Raw genomic sequence first — 16,512 nt, 5'->3', positions numbered from 1 at the left:
TGTCATAGTCTCCAAGGTGGTACCTCGGTTTACGAACTTAATCCATTCCAGAAGTCCGTTCTTAAACCAAAACCGTTCTTAAACCAAGGCGCACTTTGCCTTATGAGGCCTCCCGCCACCGGTGCCCTTCCACCATTTGGATTCCGTTCTTAGACCAAGGTAAAGTTCTCAAACCAATACACTATTTCCGGTTTTGCGGAGTTTGTAAACCAAATCGTCCTTAAACCATACTGTTCTTAATCCGAGATATGTCGCTCAGGGGAGAAAACTTACAGATACTATTTATATACTGTATCCAAATAAGTTCCAAGTTGCTTGCATATATACAGTACTCACTGGGATGTTTTAGGCTGTCTTTCCATATGGTAACTTCTTTCCCATGCTCCCCACCAAAGGGATATTAATGAAAATAAATGAACTTTTCATTACAACATCCAATATTCAGTGCAAAGGACTGTGGCTACAAACAAAATATATACTCTATTTATTATCATCTAAGTCGTACTATTACCTAGCCACATTACAGCTTAATAATCAAATAAAACCTATGCAAACATCATGTATTTTATTTGGTGGGGAGGGGGGATATCTTTTAAAGTAAGTGGGTCTTGGTTCCATATTTTAACCCCAGTCCAGAAATGCAGATGTGCTCATGGCACCCAAAATGGAGGAGTAAGTCAATTTATGCGTGCTATCACCTCCTTCCTCCAATTTGAATAGAGAAACAATTTGAGGCATGGGAAGACTTTCAATGCATTAACCAGTAAAGAGCACTGGTTTAGGTGAGGCAATGTGATTAAAAGCAACCATTTTTAGCAGAATGCTTTAGTTTACAGAAAATATTATTGCCATTACAATTTCACAAGCATTTAAGATATGTGTTTGTATAAAATACCTTCTGAATAATTTCAAGCCTTCATGGGGCTCGAAATATAAGAATAAACTTCAAGTTGTCCTCTTCTCCCAAATTCTAGTTATTTAAGGGATTTATACCATGCCCTTCAATAACATTCCCAGTGGGGCTTTCAAAATTTCAGTTGTGCCTGTGTGGTGCTCACTTTTTGAAGGGAATAGGGACACAATCATGCACACATTTATACAGGTCACTGTGCTTCTGGGACATCACTTTGTGACAGAAGAACAGTATCAGTGAACCTTTGGTTTAAGTGTTCTATGAAATGTATAAGTTTTTTCTCCAAAATCATAAATACACTTCAGAAATGTGACTACTTTAACATAGCGTATGCTCTTATAAATTGTACTTGATTTTTAATATAATTCTGCCACATGTGTACTGCGCAATCCTATACATGCTTACTCAAAAGTATAAATCCACTGAATTCAATGTCATTTACTGGCAAGTGGATTTAGGATTGAAGACTTAACAGCACCTTTATATCAGAAATTGCTATTGCTTCAAATAAATCTGTTTAACCATAATTATGTTCAGAAGCATGCACATTCATGTTTGTGCATGCATGCACACAGGGGGAAACAGGACAACATAATATCTGAAAAATAATTATTATGCCCCAATGCCGTTTTCAAAAAGGCAGCAGAAAATGTTTCTGCTTGGTGGGAAAAGAGCTGTACTTTTAAATTAGCTATATTGAATCTAGATACCATAATTCACCAAAGTGCACAGCTGCTACAATTGGGGTCAGAATTTCAAAGACGCTGAAACGCAGCATCCCCTACTTTTCTCAATGGGAGCTGCAGGGTGCACAGCAATTTTGAAAACCTAGCTGCTTTGTTACCAAGCACCTACACAAGATAGCTGGGCACTTTCCAAAATGTCTCAATATATTCAGGTGCTCAAATGAATACTGTGCCGTGTGTGTGTGTGTGGTTTCTCTGAGGTTGTCAAGAAAAGTGAGCCAGCTTAGACATTCATGTGCTGAGAGGAAATTACATAGACTATTTATTAATACTCTCTCACCTTAAATACACATTTTACTAAGAGACTAAATTGCTCAGGTCGGATAAAATACCAATTTATTACTGGGGAGCAATGAAACCAGCTCAGAAATTGTCACATTGATATTCTAGATAACAACAAGGGCAAAAATGTAGACCCTCTTATTCATCTGCAATGCAACCGAGGGTAAGGGAAGAGTGGAAGCTGGTAACCCTTAGCACAACTATACGTCTACTAAGATCCACTTTTATTCAATTCCCATACCAAGTCCTGTCTTTTTGTTTAAGATAATACTTCTAAAGCTGTGTACTGATGCATAAAATATAGACACTAAAATAACTAAAAAAATCAGCACCACAGATTTCTTTTTCAAAGCCTTTTTATAACATTAGGATATTAAAACTATCAAAGTCATACATAAGAGACTGCATTCCTATCTATCTCCATTTCCTACGTTACGTGTCCAGTCTGAAGGCTGTAGTTTTGCTACTTTTAAGTTTTCATTTTAGTTTATACTGGTGCTGGAAATAAAGAATGTAGCTTCTATACCCTTCACATTCCATTTCAGGTCCCTGGTTCTTTTGAGTCCCATGGCTCAAGCTGTCTTGCCCCTAAAAATACCATTTCTGCTCTCCCACCCTACCCTCAAACTTCGGCAAGACGGGAGTGACACCAGAGTTCCTTTGAACGCAAGAACATACAGTGGTACTTCGGGTTACATACGCTTCAGGTTACATACGCTTCAGGTTACAGACTCCGCTAACCCAGAAATAGTGCTTCAGGTTAAGAACTTTGCTTCAGGATGAGAACAGAAATTGTGCGCCGGCGGCGCAGCAGCAGCAAGAGACCCCATTAGCTAAAGTGGTGCTTCAGGTTAAGAACAGTTTCAGGTTAAGTACGAACCTCCGAAACGAATTAAATACTTAACCTGAGGTACCACTGTACTTTTAAATTCATGAACTTTCTTCCAGACAAGAAAGAAAGAAATTTTATTATTTTTGAAAATAATAGAGGAATAACAAAAATGTGTCATTACTTATTTTTGAAGTGCTGAAAGAATATCCTTGGGTGCACATAAAACAAAATGCCAAATAAATCTAGACTATTCAAGGGAAAACATACATAAAGGTAGAGGAGCAGAATATGAGAAGCAGCTGAACAGGACCATTGACATCGCCCACTGGACAGTGTTTAGTAAATAGAGTGTGCATGGTGACCGTGTGTTTCTATTTGACTGTCCTTGTAAAAGCAAGGCAGGGCTTTCTGTTTTTAGTGCACACTTTGGTTCAGTGTTAATCCTGTTTTATGTTGTTCACACCTGCTACCGACTAGTAGCCTGCCACAAGTTTATGGCTTGTGCTGCTTTAAGTGAATCTCGGCTAACCCCACCTAGACCATCAACAAAAGTTGCCCTACTGAACCCAAAACAAAAGCTGATCTGAGTTTTAAAAGCTTTCTAAAATCACCATGATTCACATTCAGGTACTTTTCCTATAGTGTGTAGGGACTTGCACAATTTTTTCAGCAAAACGAAATACCTTTTAAAACTTTTTTTTAAAAAAAATATTTGCTACTATTATATTCTATTATACATTTGGCATACATTCCATTCTGCCTAAAGAAAAATACGTATCTACTCCCATGTTGTAAAGGCCACATACATACTGACCTGCGACAAGAAGAACATTACTACCAGATGTAAACTTAGTAAATTTTGTAAGGACATTTGCATACAACTCAACCGGATGAGTTCTGATTTTGCTTGCGGTGGTTTGAATAAAGAATGAAGAATGGCACTGAAAGTGCAAACCCCATATAAATATGCAGTGTTATAAATATGCAAACCCCACATAAAAATTGGAATCGTTTTCAGTGCCAATTAGAACACTGACATTTAAAGTGTAAGAAGGAGAGAGTGTGATATGTGTGCCCACACGCGCGATCAAGAGACCATTCTTCTCAGCTAGCCCTATAAGTTTCTGGAACATGCAAACACAGACACACAGAGAACTAAAAGTATTCTTACCTCCCATCTTCAGCATGATCCGTTGAAAACAGATCTACAGGCCAAAATTTTATATAGCTTTATAAGCTTAAACCCTTAATAGTGCAGGCCCATGGAAGTCTTATTTTTTTCAGTTGGTCCTCCCTAATAAATGTGCCTAAGGTTGCAACCTAAATCAATACCACAGGAAAACATAATTTCCCTGTCAAGCATCAGCCCATTCCACTAAAAAGTGTAACATTACATGTCTTTCCCCCTGCTTTATAATAGCATTACATCTCTAAACAGTATATTTTATATACTGGGTAGATACCAACTTTAGCATACCAGTTTGTTTTTCAGCGCTCTCTCGCTTTTTCTCGTGACAGCCTTTATGCTCATTATTTGTGCTCACTACAATGCAACACCTTGGTAGCTACTATAGATGTTCCACCTTGCCCATTTACGCTCTGCTAATGAGGCCCGGTCAAATTATCTGACCCTAATATCTGCCTAGCACATGTTAAGAGCGCTATCCTGAGACTGAAGAATAAGTGCATAGGAAGAGCCTATTGATCCCTGCATCTATGCTTTGCCACAAAACATAGGAAGTTACAAAAGTCGCTTTTACTTGGTAATCTCCAGGGTTTCAGACTAGGATATTGCCAGTTCTATGCAAAACCTGGGAATTTCTGCATGCCCTATCACTAAGCTACAACCCTTTCCTCAAACTAGGTCCTTTACACACAAATAATGTCCTTTACCGTTGAGCTACATCCCTTCTCCAAGTTGTAGGACCACTGTCGCAGGAAAGTGAGACAAGCATCTAATTTTAGACCTTCGCTTTTGAGGACTGTTGCCTATATAGCCTGTTTCTGCAGCCATGGGGCTGCTTTCATCTCACTTACTTCCACATGGTCCTCTTTTCCTGAGGTAGATGAGCACTGACTTCACAGCAGTCGCACTCTCCATGGCACTGCAGAGTGAAGCTAGCCTACAACTGGAGACCAGATGACTCTATGTCATCATCCCTGATGTAATGTCTCTACTGTAGTCTGCACAGGGGGCAGAACAGTGTCTGCGCAGCCTCTTTCCAAGTCACACTGCAGCAACAGCAACAGAGAAGCCATAAGACAGCTCCTAGCCTTTCATCCCATGGTCTAATCTGGAGCCAACTGAATTCAGCCAGCCTTTTAAAGTGAAATCAGTGGACTTTCCATCAGCTCATACACAGCTGAGGGCGGGGGGTGTGTGTGTCAAATAAAAGGTTTCTAGAAGACACACTTGGATGTATCACACACCCAAAAATCTCTGCTGCTGTGATTGCTGCTTAAACTCTACAATTACAAAATTTACAATCTTTTGCAACTTTTTAAAAAAATCACAGAGATTTGAAAAGAATAAGGCATTCTGAAAGCCCAAAAGTTACCATTTCGGAACAGTTTAATCATACTTCAATGACATGGGCAAGGCTGTACAGCTACACGTTTATCCACGTCATTGGCAATAGTAACTTACCGATAATTTGGTATTTGTGGTTTGGAGTAATATTGTTGATTTCCAGGCAATGTTATTAGTGGCTGAAAGAAAACAGTGGTGTGCCCTGCTGCCTTCCAGCACTGCTTCCAAATATGCCTGCTTCAGGAGGAGATAAGACTACTTTATTTTGATTGCAGTGTTTTCCCCAGGCAGACAATTTTATTTCAGTTTGAATCTTTAAACCATTACATTTTCAGTGATGCATTTTTATATTTACAGTTGACATCTTCGCAGAAGAATGAAACCTCTGAGCAACAACTCTTAAAGCATGAAGTTTGCCTCAAGTAAGTACTTAAATTATTTTACACACAAATGGAGCCAGTTGTCTTTAGCTAAAATTTGATAAACCTTAAACTGAAGACCTTTCCTCTAAATGAAGGTCTCAAATTGTGAAAATAAACTTGCCAATGAAATATATATTTGCCCATACAAAAAGCCTATTGAAACCAGAACGGTTGGGACCATTTATCAGCTTGTCAACATTTTGCTCTTAAAAGTCCCACTCTCAGTTAAAGGTACAGAACAAGGGTGTCTCGATTAATCGAATGCTATTGACACAAATGGGCGACAGTGATCTCAATGAGGATAATGAATAAAAATCCCAAATCAATCAACTGTGGTTTATAGTACCATTTATCAACCTGAGTGCATCAAAGTTATCTGCACGCAGGAAGAGAAGCATAATAATGTTATAGTATGATATTAGAACAGCCTCAAAATAACATACTTCCCTAAGGATCAACTAAAAGGATCAACTAAAGCAGCGGCTTGTAATGCTAAATATTATATATATTTTAATTAATTGTATATAAAATTAGTCAAACCTCAAACAATGTCTTACCAAGTATGTGTTGTTTTTGACCACTTAAGTGACGGTATTAGTATATATATTGACTATACGTATATTGAGACTTTAAGGTTACAGTTCTACACGCACTAATCTGGGAATAAGGCCCATTAAACTCAATAGGATTTACCGGTACATCAGACCTGACATGCACAGGATCACACTATGGAACAAAATTAATTTTTTTAGAAAGCTGCCTATATACTTCTCTTTGTTTCATGTCATTTCATTTTTTTATAAAATAAAAAAGAGTAGACTTTTGTTTTGCTTTAAAAACCGCCACAAAATAAATATACTGGGAAATATCACAATATTATATGACTTTTAGCTTTACATTATAGCGATGATTAAATTTCTAGTCTCACATTATTGAAAACAATGATGGCTATGTCAGAATATAAAGTATGTGCTCCCTGGTAAGATTAGGACACACATTTAATAGAATGGATAAAGATGCTGAAATTTTCTGAAGAACGCTTGAAACAGATGTAGTCCACTTATCAAAAGAGCTGTTGTTGTTGCCAAGGGCTTCTTTCTCAATATATTCACCTGCACTTTAGTCAAAGTATTAAGTCCTCCCCTTCATTACTGCATACTCACAAGCACCCTACTATTCAATTTAAATGGAAAAAAGGCATGACATGTCTAAAACATTTACTTTTGCTAATGTAAAAGTGTTGGCATTTTGCTCCATTCCTGATAAGCTGGTGCCAGTGGAAGTGATTATTCTTTTCTTATTCAAAGCATATCAGCAGCCAAAAGCACTCTCAATCTTATCAGGTGTATGAACAGCGCAGTTACTGAAAACAGTTTGTCCTGCTTCTCTCTCTTTCTGCCAGGCTATCAGATAAACCCAACTAACTAACTGTATTTACACACAATCAAACATAAGCTGTATCTTCGAAGAACTGTTGACTGATTTCAACATGCCACAGGTTTGCTGCTTGACACTGGTGACACAAAAATGCCAGCAGTGTGTATCCTCAAACTGCAATCATGAAAAAGGTCCCTCTATAAAAACATGCCAGAAACATACCAGACAAAAAGTGGGTGGCAGCAAGGCAACAAGAGGCCTTAGGAATTATCACCCTTGGTCTACTTCCCTCATTATAATGGCATCCCAGTATACTGGTATGATTTCATGGTGCGTGAGTCTTCTTTGACATTGAACACACATTTTCTCTATAGGCGTTGCTTTTCATCATGCTCTTGGCTTGCTAATTCCCTTTAATTCATTTTTAATGTTTATTAGTAAACACAGAAAGCAACCACTCAAACTATGGAGATAGCATATGCAATAGAAATGCTTAAAATAAATATTAAATTTGATTACAAAGTGCATAATCCTTGCTCCACAGAAGGCAAAAGCTGTGGAGTGTGATTGCCCCCCATCCCATGCATCCCAGCTTCTTTTGCTGAATCCCTGGCAGAACAGAAAAACACAGGCACATACTACACCTGAGCCCATCTTGTGCTTCTACCTCAACTCCAGAAGCAGAATGAGCATCCTTTAGATTTGTAGGAAAACAATGAGATGAATTAAACCAAGTGTGCTGTGCTGTGTAATTCAGCCGATTGTTGCTTCTCCATCTGTGAAGCCATGGTCCCCTTGATTGATGGGACAGGTGTCACTCATACTAATGTAAACTGGTGGCAGTGGATGCTCAGCTCTTGCTAATATGACCCTAGTACTCCTGTAGAAAACCATTTTCTAATACAGTGATGATACTGTGCCTAGCTGTCTTCCTTCAGATACTAGAAGTCCCATCTTCCACCTCTACTATTTCTGGGAAAATATAACGTAAAAGAAACAGACTTTCATGCTGTTTCAGAACATATGATCATCCCCTCTAGGCAGATGACTGCTGTCAGAATAAGCCACTTATGGAACAATTATTCGTTATTGGAATATTTAAACTGCTAACCTGGAAAATATATATTTGCTGTGTAAATACTGTATAGTGTTCGTAATCAGTCAATACATTTATTTGCATGTTGATATTTGCGACCTTTCCAAATCTACCATTATATATTTCCCAATTTTGGACGCTCCACCTCCTTATTATGTTCCCCCCCTCCCTGTCTTAACTTTAAACAAACAAAGCAAATTATTTATTTGTTGGTTCACTAACCTACATGGACCAGGCTTGCCAAAATGAATTCCTCTGGTGTATATTTCAGCCATAATACCCTTTTCATCTGACATCACCTGGGAATATTTAAGGAAAAAAGAAGAGCCTTTAACTTAAGAATCAAACTAAAACCTGCAGTAAACCCCAAGTAATTACAATACGTAAAAAAAAAATGTCTTGCAAACAAATATAAAAGGCAACTGCACATCCATATATAAAGGTCAGCCCTTGCTTTCTAACAACTTAAGACATAAATTGAATGTTATTTCAAACAGCAGTCTGAATGCAATGAACAACCATGTTCCATCGCGTACGATATTAATATTTTATTCGCTATTGTTGGTAGGATATAGAAATGCAAAGAAAAACAAAACATTGCAGAAAATAGTGGACGTTTTCTCCAATACTATTGTTGTTGACAAACTATAAGGAAAGAGAGAAACAGAAACCCAGGGTGTAAGAGCAGATAGCGTTGAAAAAGCCATCTCGTTCTCCCCCCGCCACACATTATGTTCTTATCTACTTGCATCTTTATAAGGGAAGGAATTTAACTATTGCTCTTGGGCAAGCCCACTTCACTTTATGTGTCTTTTATCCATTATATTTGTTACTGACTGTACATCTGTATGCTTTTAAGGAGATAAAAGTTTGAACTGAGGTCGTCTTGTTTCTGGCTGGCGCTCCACACATTTTTTTGCTATGTGGGTTTGAAAACAAGCATCCACAGATTGGCAACATGTTCTCATTCTAACTAGCCACAGCCATCAACGTCTGATCACACCTATTAAAATCGCTTTGTAGCCCATGCAACATCTTGCGACAGCTTGACCAGTTGTTTAAGGAAAGGGTGTGTGATGGAGCAAAGCTAAATCGACACATCTGTGATACTTCGGATGCCCCTCAGCATGGCTAATATTAATTTGTTTTCTTTGGCTAGGTAAGTGCTGCCAAAACACATTACATATGGTATGTAGTTCCAATCAAAATGATGAAAAGGAGATGTGCACTTTTGTCTCACTCAAAACATGAAAAGACACAGAGGAATAAGTGAGACAGCAGCGTGCAAACTAATAACGCTGAGGAAAAGGTCTATGTGGATTTTTGTTTTACCATTGTTTTCTATCAGAATTCACAAGGCTAGTTGCGCTTGTTTTAATGGAGGGTACCCAAAGATTCCACTGCTCGAGTGGAACACACTTTCCCTCATTGGACTGGGGAGGGTGGTTATCTCTCCCCATCCCCCTTGCATCCCCCTGCCCTGCAAAAACTGGTTCCAGAGGGAACTCTCCTAAGTAGATTTTGGGAAGAAAGGAGGCCTGAAGGTGATGGGAGCAAATCAGCAGCCTCCCAAAACATGAGCACAGCTAGATTGTTTGATCTAAACTTACAAATTTGACTTCTAGGAATTGATACTTTAAAAATACTTAAGTTGTATTTTAAGCTTTAGTTTCAGTACTATATGAATTCTATTATTTAGATGATTAACAAATTTCAGATTTACAGTTACTGAAGAAAATACCTTTTTCCAGTTATAAAGGAGAAAAAAATAAGACTGTCGGCTTTTGTACATTGCTACTGTATTTTAAAATATGTGTAAAATATACACAGTTCTTTAAAACAATAATACCTGCATTAGTTTATTTGTGGGAAGGTGGGAGAGAAAGAAAACTTTTAAAAAAGCAACACCTGCTTTCATTAAATACTGTCACAACAGATGTACATTTTAGCATGACAGCTATCTGCTCCCCCTTTAGAGTCATAATTTTTAATACAGCCTTTAGAGTAAAAAAGGAAAATTCAACTCAACATTATGAGCAACAAGAACTTATGACCCAGATATGCAAAAAAGGAGAAAATTCTTTTTTAAAAAAGCACCTTTTATGAAGCAATAATTGGAATTGGTGATGGGATAAAGCAAGTGTTTTGAAAGGGGGGGAATTCTAGGCAAAAGTTTTCTTTCATAAAATTTAAAAAGCATTTTATTTATATAGAGGAGCCTGTTTTAACTACTAACTTGCTCTGACTGGAGAGAATAAATGTTTCACAATTGGAAAGGAAGGAATACAGCATAATTGCATTGAGTTCTATATACTACATGATCAAATAAGGCTATGTTGCCATCTTAAGTCTTATTATTCACCAGTATGTCCCGCTGAAATAAATGGAGCTTAATAATATGCATATTTTTAAAGGATTGCAGCTTCTTAGGAGGATTTAGTCTTCAGGCATGTATCATTATGCAAGAATGACACAAGTTACTTTGGAGAGCAAAACAATTACATTTTTAGAATCCGTTGTATCTGATTATTATAAAATTTGGAGCAATTAGAGCAAACTCCTATAAAGGATTTTTTAAAATATTCTAAGAGCATCCAAACTCAGCAGAAAACATTTAGAATACAAGCGTAAATAAAATTAAAAGGTGTATACAACATATAGAAGTTTACATTAAAATAGTTTAATTTTCTATTTTAATATTTCTATTAAAAGTAATACTTTTAATATAAAACTGACCATATGTCAGAAGAGTTATGCATTCAGTTCTGCCTTGGGAATGCAAACATAAAAATCCTATCTGTTACAACTGATGAACGCAGAAGTTCAGAGAACTGTATTATGGTATCTTCTGTTGCACAGAAATATGAAGGAGAAAATAACAGCAGCTGACTGTATATCCAAAGGAACGCATGAGCCAACAAAAAGTCTAGACAATCTAATATCTACATTGTTATTTAGTGAGTTTCTTTCTTCAAGATAACAAATTTCAAAAGCTGTTTGCTTATGTATACTGTATACAACATGCAAATATAATTACAATGTACATACTCTAAGATGTAGACACATAAAGCTGGCGCCTATGTGCCTATTCAGCCATTATCAGCTGTGATAAAAACATGAATTTTTTTTATATCAGTGTAAATAAACTCTGATATGCCTTAGCAAGTGTAACTGGATATGGAAAGAAAGAAAGGAAGGAAGGAAGGAAGGAAGGAAGGAAGGAAGGAAGGAAATGAGAGAGTGAATCCTCCCCCAAAATGTGGAGAATATGTAAAATGCGGATCTCAGACTGCAGGAGACTGCTGGTTGTCATTCCAGCACTATCAAACATATACACATGAGTATGATTGGAGACAGAGAAGCTAAATATTTCACTGTCAGAGCATGTCGAGAAGTGCAATTCATTTCTCTCTCATGTGCTTTAGGACAATGACAATTTAATACAAGGCCACTGGATGTAAAAGAGATAAAAACCAAACCAGCCCAGCATAATCACAGATTTCCTCCTGAGAGTTTGCTAGGGCTAGAGAGGCACTAGGTAGATATCAACGTTTATTGTTTCTGTCCCCAATGAATGTGTTATGAAGCAGAGACCAAGGCATACGTAATATAAAGAGTTGCTTTAAACTTCTAGAGAGATGCTCTCCCATATTTCTTATTTACCCCATATTTATCCCATATTTCTTACATTCAGCATTTTTACTGACTGATAATAGGATAACAAGAATATTCATAAAGGGCCATTGCTTTGAAGAGTGTCAATAAATATTGGTGTTCATTTCTATACGCTTTTGCAGCGATACCAAAGCCAAAGGTCACTGTGCATCAGAAATGTTCAATACCAGGAAGTTTGCCAGACTATTTAACCACACTGCTAATAAAAAAGAAAGAAAATAGAATATAGCATTATGTTATTAACCTAAGACTGCATGAAATACTAGCCTCTGCCTTAAAATGGGAAGGGGTTTCAGGAATTGTCTAAAAACAATCACATACAAGTTACCTTCTGTGTTTGATGTATAGTGCCATGCATTCTGAAATTAATTGCAAAAGTAGGGCTTGGCTAATGAGGCGGTCCTTATCTTTCCTCAGCAGTCCAAGCGGAAGTATTCCCCCCCCCCCGCAGGCTTAATATGTTTTTCCTTTCTTTAAATTCCCAAAGTGATACCCAAGGTAACTTCAAATCAGATAAAACCCACAGAAGTCATCTCCTGAACCATCATGCTTCGCCAAAAAACAACAACATAGGTTTGCTTCTGTTGTTATCAGGAGAAGAAAAGAATAATGTGATGAGATCCATCCATCTTCACACTTCTTAAGTGTATTTAAAACAACTAATCAAGAGTATTAGTTATGCCCCGTAATATAAATTATTTCCAAAGTATATCTACAAAAAAAGTCTTAAGGTAAGAATTGCTTTAAAATGGGACAGCAAACCTTTGGAGAGAAAGTGAGGGGGGGAAATAACAGTGGGGGGGAATCATCATCCATTCACGAGAATTAATGGATATTCACAAGGGCTTTGCTAATAACACAGGTTAATTACTGCTGCAACACACCAGGCTCAGTAAATAAAAGAGTAGAACCATAAACACATTAAAAGGAGCAACCACTACTAAAAAAAGGGGGGGGGAGGTCAGGCCCAGCAAATAAAAAGCTGTCAGACAGCCATTTCAGCACCAGCTCTTTGCACTCTATGACAGCTGTAAAAACTTGCAGAAAAGGCATATGAACAACAGAAATCCAAACTTGGAAAATATAGTAAGGGAGTGTATGATAAGGCCCATTTGGGTAGACGTGTAAGAACTGAATAGGAAAAGCCATACACTCATTCTCATTTAATCAGTAGGCATGCTTACACCTTGTTGTTTTTGAATTTAGGGGACAGTGTTCTTTAGGTTTCTTCCCCATACATACCGCCCTATTATATTAATACGCATACACATATAGTGTTCTTACCCACAGATGATGTGTTCTTATTTATATAGGAGATTTATCACATCCATGATATAGGCAGCCCTCACCTCAAGAAGTCTACCTTTGCAGTCATAATAAGGAGCATTAACTTTCTTCTTATTAATTATCAGCTACCCCTCCCCCACAGCAAATATTGCATAGATTTTCCAGATCAAATTTTACTGGAAATAAGAGCTATGCAATAAAAGGAGGGAGGAACTAACACACATTTAAATAAGTGATATTGACAAAGAAGAAAATGAAGACTCCAGCAAAGTAGCTCTCAAATTTATGCTGTTTTTGACAGTGAAATCTGTAAACAATCTTTCAAAGCACTCAAGTATCTTTGGTCTCCCAATTCTGACATCAGTGTTCACTATTAAAATTTTAGCCATCCACCCTAAGTTTCAGTTCTTGGCATATCACATTTACTACAAAACAAGTTGCTTTCTAAAATAATGTACACTGTGACATTCACTTTAGCTGTGCCTCATTTCAGTACTGTTGTATTTTAATGGAGGAAGTGTGGAAGAGGTCGAGGGTTCAAATTCATGAAACGGACAGAGCTACAGAGGTAAACGTACACAGCTCAGAGAAGACATCTGAAGTCACAAATCTATTTGCCTCTCTATGCCTGGCATTCAGAGATCATGTTTAAATTTACTAAGCTAGTTCCTCCCCCTCCCCTTTTTTGGAGTGTTTCAATTGCCTTTCCTTCTTCCAACAGCTGTGACAACTGTTAAAACAGTCAGTAAAATTAAGTCCGCTCTTTAATCCTTTAGTCAATGTTACATTTTAATCAGAGGTTTGAGATTTTGCATTATGAGCACACCGTTTCATTTAGAACAATTAAAGTGACAAACACATGCGTAAATCGGCAACTATATTTGTTGCATCTGTTCCATTATTAACTGCTATTTGAAATTATTAGTATTACTGGTTTTGCTGAAAAGGCAAAAGCAAGGTTTGCAGCTGGCTTTAAGTTTTTTGCATTCTTTAACATGCACTAGCCAGATATCAAAGCATACCTAATGTCAGTGAGGCAGATGTCTATGTGCTCCCCAAATGTTCTGTCAGTTTTTAGCCTGGCTTCCCTCCCCACCACCACAATACACACTCAGTAAAGTGCAAGCTCTAGAAGTAGTCCACTACTTTTATTTAATCTCTGTGCTGCCTTTGTAGTTTGGTGTGCATTATATGCCACAAAACAAAAATACAATTACTGGCAATATTAATAGCAAGTAAGGCGGTGTGGTTTATTAATTGAGACATAGAGACAGATGTGTTGCAGTGCATTAGAGTTCTGCCTGCCCACGAAACCACAGATCCACCTAGCCTTGCATCTGGAAGACTTTTAACAGAGGCGGGGTGGGGGGGGAGAGGAGAGAAGAGTGCTAATTGTGGTGGGGAGAGAGAATAGTTTGAATCTTCCACCAGAGCCAAAAAGACACGTGCCCCGATTTCATTTAAATGCATCTACTTTAAGCGGCTTATCAAAACTAATCATTCAAATTAGCTCTAAGAAGGTAAATTCAAGAAAGCTCCTTAAAAAAAGAACATCGTCCTAACTTTAGAATCTCTCCTCCTCCTACTTCCCCCACCAAAGAAAACCACCCATCTCAACTTGGAACAGTGACAACTGCACTTATGCACAGATTAAGACATTTTAGACCACACTGTACATCAACTTACTGAGTACTGATCTATAAACCGTATCTCAGTGAGCATGCTACTACTGTTTATTTACCTTCTTCTGCAGGTGAACGAGGAATCCTGCCTCTTACCACCCGCACGTACACCATGCCAGTTTCCAATTGGCAAGCTCTTTTATTGTCTATATTATTTCTGAACGTCCAAAGCACTTTAAGAAACCCACACAACTCTGACTTAATTGCAACTCACCAAAATAATATGCAGACACTATGGACAGCTAGTGGGCATGTACCCACAACACACTGTCACTTCCTAGTACAGCCACACTATGCATTCTGTCCAGGGCTGAGTCAACTGACAGCTTCCACAGTGCGTACTTATTTAGCCCGGAATTAAGTTTACAAGCTCTCCAAGTTCTAGGCTGTCAAATTTGCATTTGGAATCTTCCCCACTCTTTGCTCTGCTCTCCGATAAGAGCTGAGAAAACATGCATTAAACTATGTGCCTTCAAGAGGCATGTTAAATGTACTGAATACACAAAGCATCTACAGTACTTTATTGTGTGTGGTGAATAAATTAATAGTACCAATTGCGGAAATGATTATTTTAAAAAACAAACATAAAAACCCTATATTCCAATTGAAACAAAATACTGGCTCAGGAAGTGCCACATGCACACACCCTTCCCTTGCTCTCTAATAGACCGATTTGTCACTAAATGACTGGAACGGTACGTTCTACTTAATTACAGAGCACTATCCTTAAAGTGGGATTAAACAGTTGGGCTGGTTCCCCCTCCTAACTATGCCTAGCTATAAACACCAGAAAGATCAAAATATCTAACTGAAAAGGTCCTAAATATTTAAATCCTGTTCTCAGAATACCTCCTTCTTAAACTCTGTTGGGGAGGGGGAAAGTGGGGGGGGGAATAAATGTGTCTTTCTGAAATGTCTATTTAGACAATTCACTCTGCATTTGTGCCAAGTGCCTATTCTTAGTACCTGAATAAGAAGTGACTGTCACTCACACAGCTGTTTTGGGAGGGGGGAGTGCTTGCCTCATCCCCCCCCCCCCGCTTCTGTGACAGTCGCACCGCTTGCGTTGCGACTCAAAAGGTAACATTGGAGCGAGAGAGAGAGAAAGAACAATTCTCCCACTTACTGAATTAGCAGATAAAGCCGGGCACAAAAGACGCAAGACACAAGCAGCCCCAATCATGCACACAGAACCCGGAAAGCATTACCTGAAACAACGCTAGCATTCAGCGCTCTAATACTATTGCTATTATTATTCTCTCCCCACGCCCCGGTTCTGGGGGAGAATAAAAGTGGGAAGAGGGTTATTATTATTATTATTATTATTTAATAATAACATAAAAAAGAGGAAAGGAAGGGGGAAATAAGAAGAAAGGTACCTACTCTTCTTCGTAGTGCAAGGAAAAAGATTCAGGAAGGCAAAGTTCTACCGAATCCATGTGCGCTCGGCAACCATTATTTGTGCACCCCAGCTATAAATCAAAGTTTCCTTGACACAGCACAGTGCAATTAACACAAATGTTCTCCTGGTGACAAGCCTATAGGCACAGCCAGTTGGGACCGAAAAGCTCTCACACTCTCCTAATCAAGGACTTAAAGCCCCGATTGGAGCTTATAAATATGAAGTAGGGCTTTACATATGCAGTCCCACTGGCCCAGACAGAGGCCGG

At 38.1% G+C, this 16,512-nt stretch overlaps 1 protein-coding gene across 33 annotated transcripts in view; it reads right to left on the bottom strand.

The window, feature by feature from the left end:
- Window positions 1–16,512, bottom strand: part of ESRRG (estrogen related receptor gamma) — a 471,650-nt gene that overhangs the window by 179,078 nt on the left and 276,060 nt on the right. For 10 of the 33 annotated variants that reach the window (XM_083605305.1, XM_083605327.1, XM_083605326.1 and 7 more), the window contains one exon: window positions 8,421–8,497. The exons of 6 other annotated variants lie outside the window; for them this stretch is intronic. In XM_083605305.1, the coding sequence (XP_083461431.1) occupies window positions 8,421–8,494 (74 nt within the window). In that variant the 5' untranslated portion in view covers window positions 8,495–8,497. Of the gene's footprint in view, window positions 1–5,420; window positions 5,541–8,420; window positions 8,498–14,901; window positions 15,140–16,221; window positions 16,460–16,512 lie in introns of those variants that run through there. 17 more of the 33 variants (XM_083605293.1, XM_083605322.1, XM_083605324.1 and 14 more) reach the window with 11 other exon arrangements.

This window comes from Podarcis filfolensis, assembly GCF_964270895.1.
Source record: "Podarcis filfolensis genome assembly, chromosome: 3".
NCBI classification, from domain to species: domain Eukaryota; kingdom Metazoa; phylum Chordata; class Lepidosauria; order Squamata; family Lacertidae; genus Podarcis; species Podarcis filfolensis.
The sequence above is the reverse complement of the archived record's forward strand: the minus strand, read 5'-3'. Positions and strand labels throughout refer to the sequence as shown.